Source organism: Condylura cristata, unplaced genomic scaffold (assembly GCF_000260355.1).
Source record: "Condylura cristata isolate star-nosed mole 26May11 unplaced genomic scaffold, ConCri1.0 scaffold00020, whole genome shotgun sequence".
Taxonomy (NCBI): Eukaryota; Metazoa; Chordata; class Mammalia; order Eulipotyphla; family Talpidae; genus Condylura; species Condylura cristata.
Genome location: NW_004567121.1, coordinates 6,240,580 through 6,246,480, shown reverse-complemented (window position 1 = coordinate 6,246,480; position 5,901 = coordinate 6,240,580). Strand labels below are relative to the sequence as shown.

The 5,901-nt window shown below is 43.0% G+C and overlaps 1 protein-coding gene across 1 annotated transcript in view; it reads right to left on the bottom strand.

Annotated features, from left to right (window-relative positions):
• Positions 1-767: 767 nt before the first annotated feature.
• Positions 768-5,901, bottom strand: part of IL18RAP (interleukin 18 receptor accessory protein) — a 19,732-nt gene continuing 14,598 nt past the window's right edge. Inside the window, exons 8-10 of the mRNA XM_004686017.2 lie at positions 5,220-5,357; positions 2,086-2,259; positions 768-1,411 (exon numbers count right to left, since the gene is read on the bottom strand). Of these exons, the coding sequence (XP_004686074.2) occupies positions 1,089-1,411; positions 2,086-2,259; positions 5,220-5,357 (635 nt within the window). The 3' untranslated portion in view covers positions 768-1,088. The remainder of the gene's footprint in view (positions 1,412-2,085; positions 2,260-5,219; positions 5,358-5,901) is intronic.

Below are 5,901 nucleotides of genomic sequence, written 5' to 3'. Positions count from 1 at the left end.
GTTTGAGAGTCCAATGAACCTTGTCTATCAGGAACAGCTACATGGAACTCCAGCACACCCCACTGGCACTTAGCAGGACTTTCCCTGAGCCCAGCCAGGCCTGAGGTCCATGTGAGGAGGGCCAGCTCCAACAGCAGCTGACTCAGACAAAGGTTCTGCTCCACACAGCACCATCCTCGCTGTCTCGTCACCATGCAAACATATTTCCTGGACTCCGCCTTGGCTGCTAACTCTCCTGACCATCTCTCTGCACTTTGTAAGAAACAGCTAGTCCATTTCTTGGCTCCTCATTCATCTAATCATCTTGGCCTAGTGGGCCCACAATTCCAGGGCCCTGGGGTAAAGTGGCTGTCTACTTCAGGCCCTGCACAAAGGTTTCTGCTCAAAGGGAAACACAGTCCTGCAAAGAGCCCTCCTCTTCTCCCCAAGTCTTGCATCTTAGCACACAAGGGGAAGAACTCTTTCTTCTGGTTCATCCCCGAAAGGGGCACTTCCCACAAGGACAGAGTAGAGGCCAAATGTGGCCCCATCTGCCCCCAGCCCCTCTCACCTCTTCCTTTCCTATTTGCCGTGTGTGCTCCAGTTAGCAGGGGAACAAGGAGGGAGAAATGTCTTCTTTTCAGCAAAGCTTTAGGCAATGTTTAAATCACAGGTTTCCAGTGAAATACACAGTGGACCTGAGAGCCCACAGCTACAAAGAAAAAGTAGCTAGCTGTATCTGTTGCTTCTGCTCAGCCCACTGGAAATTTTTAGGGTGCTGTGTGTGCTGCATGGAGAATTCATTCTGCCTCTATCAGGTTCAAGAAATCCGAGGTTATGACCACAGCTTCTGTGTCATCCAGCGCCCGTCAAGCTTGCTCAAGGCTAGCAGGAATCTTTCCATTTTATATCTGCTCCATCGACGCTGTCTGTCCATCAACTTCTCTCCTCACCAGGGACTGGAGGGAGCTACTTCAGGGCTCAGCCATCATTTCCTAGGCTGGGAGCTCCTCCCAGTGGCTTCTTTGTTTCTGTTGTTGTTTTCTTTTTGTTTTTTGTTTTTTGTTTTTTTTTCCAGAGAAAAATCTCAGAATGATTCTTAGTCAGCTTCACATGAATCCTTTAGATTTTTTCACAGGCATGTGGTAGCGTATTTGTGTCCAGAACCTGGAATTTGAAGGAATTGATTTTAAGCCTTTCCAAGTGACCATGGGCAACACCCTAAGTGCTTTTTTCACTAGATGAGGTAGAGTATCTGGCTCTTGAAAGGAACAGAACTTAATTAAAACTAGTTTCAGCGTTTGATCATCCAAGGCAAGATTCACAGCTGCTTGTAGTTCAAAGACACCAGGTCCACTGAAATAGTCTGGGCTCAAGATGAATATTCCTCTCCTACTTTTCTTAATAATGTCCACAATGTCTTCTGTATACACTGGAAACAAAGAATTTAATTATTTGCAATTGTTCTTGGGAAACTTGAGTCACAATAAGCCTGAATCTCCCAAATCCACCCACAGCATTTCTTGAAATGAACACTTTTCTGTCAGAAGAGAAACCTATGCTACTAGCTCAATAGTTGAAGGTAGACTCTAGGGTTCAGTGATTCCCATTTCAACATTCTTTCCCTTGTGTTCTGTCACTTCCAATTGTCAGTTCCTCTATGTTCAAGCTCATTAGACCAAGGTAGGCTGGGATAACGGAGAGGCATGGAACGTCCCAGGCATCAGAATGATTGTCTGAGGCAGAACTAGTCAGTGGAACAAAATGATATCTGTGTCTCTCATGAGTGCCCAAGGGCTGAACCCAGTTCTGAGGAGCCTGCTTAACCCAGGATTATAGGTCCAGAAAAATATCTTTGCTCTGGAAGGCCTCCTAAGGACATAATATACAGGTGATTTTTTTTTTTGTAAGGATTTTTTTTTTTTTTTTAATGACGATGATGGAGCATGGCTCTCCAAAAGTGCTTTTCTATGTTGTTACCCAAGATGTCCTAAGTCTGAAAACTTACAGAAGCTGTAGCTACCTACAGACAAAATGACAGAAGAAATTAGGGAGTACTTGCATTTAGCTATCATTTTTGCTCTTTATTTTTCCATCAAAACCTACCTCCTCCGGGGACCACATCTCTTTCAAGCAAGCACAAGGCATAGCCATATTTGTTTTCCAAAACTTCAGGGAACAAATTCAAAGCCAAGTTTTCTTCACTCAGAGATACAGCAGACTCATTCTCAAAAGAACTGCATTTTGCATAGGATATAAAGGCATCAAATTCCTTTTTGTCTGAGGAAGAGGGCAAAAAACCATTTCCTTATTGTTTATTATGGTGCTATTCCTACATGTGCTTGAACCACACTGAATTGATGTAAAAAATAAAAAGCAGCAGCTATATTCATTTCAATATCATCTTGAGTGGTATTGAAGATCTTCTAAGTTAGGAAGCACTTCTTCCTTGTCACTGAGTTCTGATCTAACAGCCAGGCCTTCAATGACTAAAACGCATGTACTTGGGAGTTCTTCTGAGCTTTCTTTGCATCTGCAATGTTGCTAGTTTATTAGTTATACTTCAAAGAAGAGTCTGGTCCATCAAAGTATGATACTATCCAGTGAGCAAAGCACTGCTAATACAGCGCCTCACACATGAGAGAGTTGAACACACATATACCTCTATTGCATCCCAGATGCCAAATGAGATTATAACTCCCTGGCAAGCTGCATTCAGGTTGATGCAATCATGGGCATGAAGTACTTGATGCCAGGCTCATAGCAGGTATACCAAAATATTCTTTCCTCTCCCCTTTAGATGGGAAACTATACTTCTGAAACCTGATTTAAAATATTCTAAATGTCTCATGTCTGTTGACGAAATTACTACAAATGCACATTGACAATACTAGGATATGCTAAAGTATGAACTGAAAGTGGTGGAAAATCTCAAAAGTTAACTCATGGGCTTTGGAATTAGACACATCTAGTGGGTATTCAGTGCTTTGCACAAGGCCCAGCGAAGAGTATCGTTTCAAAATGAAAAACAATAGTGATTGCAGTGTCATTGATATTTCTCTTGCTCAAGGTAGACCTAAGGAGAGGCTTGAGTGGTGAATGTGCCAACAGTAAAAAAGGCAGAGGGGATGGAAGAAGCTTCAAAGACAAGAAAGGGAGAAGCTACAGTGCCCATGCCCACGAGGCTAACTGGAGAGGTTGCACTTGGCCCAGGTAGGAAGTAGGAGGCCCCAGGGCTTGCATTCACAATCCGTGTGTCATATACCGTGGCTGCCCCATCTTTCCATTTCTATGCTCAAGCCCAATGAGCTAGAATTTTTCAGTGACTTGGAAACATTAATTTCCAAGTAATAAAAATAGAGTAGAAGTATTAAACGATCTCTTAGATCCTCTAAAATTCTGACATTCTATGTTTCTCTGATATGTTGATTCAATATTAACTTAGAAGGACAATCATTTTGTTGAAAAAATATTAGACTCCAGCTGACACTGAATCTTCCCGATTGAAAACCAGGTCTGCTTCCCTATAATTTGCTTAAATATTGTTTGTGCAAAGAAGGGCCTATGTTAAAGCATAGCACTAAGAAGCTAAAGCCACTTCAGCATGAGTTCGACCCCCACCTGCACCAGAGGTGACCCACATGACCTGCCCACTGCTCCCCTCAACAGTGTACTTCATTGATCTGCCTGTTCTGCTCCCCACTCTGTCTCTGGTGAATCCTCTCACCACACCTGCGCCTATGGCCTGTACTCCAGTTCTATATGCACAAATAAATAAATCTTAAAAAAAAGGGGAGGCCTATGGAGATGTTTCATATTGGCGAATACTTTTATAAAAACTCTAGGTTCTTCAATAGAACTTTAGTAGAAAAAATATGAAGTCATCTAGGGAAATGATCAAGACATTGATCAGATGATTTTCTTAATTCAAAAACACTAACATTTTTAAATACATTTCAAAACACTCTTGACTCAAAGATCTCTAGTAAGCACTCAACAATCAGCCAAAAGAAAGGTATGACTTATGCATTTCTTTCTTTGCCCTCTCCCTGGAGATCTGAAAATTTTCTGCTGAGTTTCTGGTGTGGGAGAACCTGTGTGGGAGGGGTATCGCCATCAGGTAAGTAGTAATCCCTGGAATTTAGCAGAAGGGATTCTTCTCTTTCCAAACAACTGCATCATTTACTGAAACTGCAGACATTCAACCCTAGAGAGCTCCATAGCTAGAAAAACACTGAAGCAATTCTTCAATTTTGAGGAATCAAATATTAATAAACATTATCCTATTTCATCAGACCACTGACAGACATTTGATTAATGGTAATAAGTCCAGTCATTTTACAGAACTTCACAATTTTCTGATGTTTGACATTTCCACCTATTCTGCAACCATCCCAACCCAGGTAGCTTCATTGTCACTTCAGGAAGCTTACAAGAGAATCTTGGAGAAATTGACACCATACCCACAGATTTTCTAATAGTTCTCAGGGGAAACAAGCCAGCAGGGAGACAGCTGCTTGGGCTCTTGAGAATCTCTATACACTCTTCCTCTCTTAGCCATTCTCTGCCATCCTCACACCATCCTGCCATGCTGTGATAGCCTCAGCTTCCAGATTCAGGTGCGCCCACTTACACACGTCCACAGCATACCCCAGGTGTCCGCCATCAGGCATGTGTGCCCCAAGCTCACACCCTCAAGCGCCTCCTACATTCAAGGTTACAGGTGATAGCCACAGAGGCCAATGATGTGAAAGGCTGAGCCATTTCCTTTTACCCTACAGCCCCTCATTTTACATATGAAGCTAATCAAGAAAACACTAATAGGAGCTCTAGGCCAAACTCTTTGGGCTCTAAACCCAAACTTGAACACTTAGAAGCTCCATTCAGAGCATGTCACTTCAAGTCGCTCTGCCTGGCTTGTAGAGGGTTGTCATGACAACTAAACTAGTTTAATCCACTCCAGGAGGCATGGAGTGTCAAGTCACCTGCCTGATTGTTAAATTGACCAGCAAAGTATTTCAAGTCCACCATGTCCTCCAATCCCACAGTCACCAAGATTCTTGGTAACTGGGATGAAAAGTTGGTGCGCCCCTCTGCCTCCTGAGTGTGAAATCACTAGCCCTGAAGGAGAGTAAATTCAGGTGGGGCCTGAATTTACCCACCTGAGAACACTCATGCCTCAAACGCTTACTACAGCAGTTCTATGAGGAAAATGCATTGGCAAGTAGGTGCCACCTTACCTCTGAACATTTCATCCTTGCTCTGGTAGGTTCGGTACAGCAGGACTATTTCAATCCAGTACTTGTAGAGGAGCACACAGCCCATCAGCACTCCTGCTAGGGTCATGGTGGTCCCAAGCAGTATGTATATGAAGACCACTGGGGAAACACGGCAGCCATGAGCAAATGCAACAACAGCATTCTTGGGCCAAGACCACTTTCAGTCACTGAGGGTCCCTGCCCAGTGTCTTCTCTGGACCTGACATTATTTTAGCAAAATGTCCATCATGAAGCATTTCTCTTGAACCTGTCAATACCTTAAATCACAGCTTGATGGAACCGTCTCACAATGAACTTGAGAGAGTCCAGGAGAATGGCGGTTCCCGATCATGGTAGTTTGGGGAAATGATTATAGATGCTTTAATTTATTTCCTCCCCCAAACTTCCATATAACATAATATACATTTGATTATAGCTGTAACTACTAAGTTCTAAGTTTCCTGAGGCAAGGAGTTCCACCTCCCACACTCCATGTTGCGTGCAGCTGGGTCTTGTGCCCACGCCTGCCGAGGGAAGCTGGTATGGAACATCCACTAAGAATCAGGCACAAATTTTGTCTTAATGAAGGATAACAAATTTATAATTTCCCTATTCAATAATCACCCACTAGTTGGATGAATTATATTATCTTGGGCATCTTCTT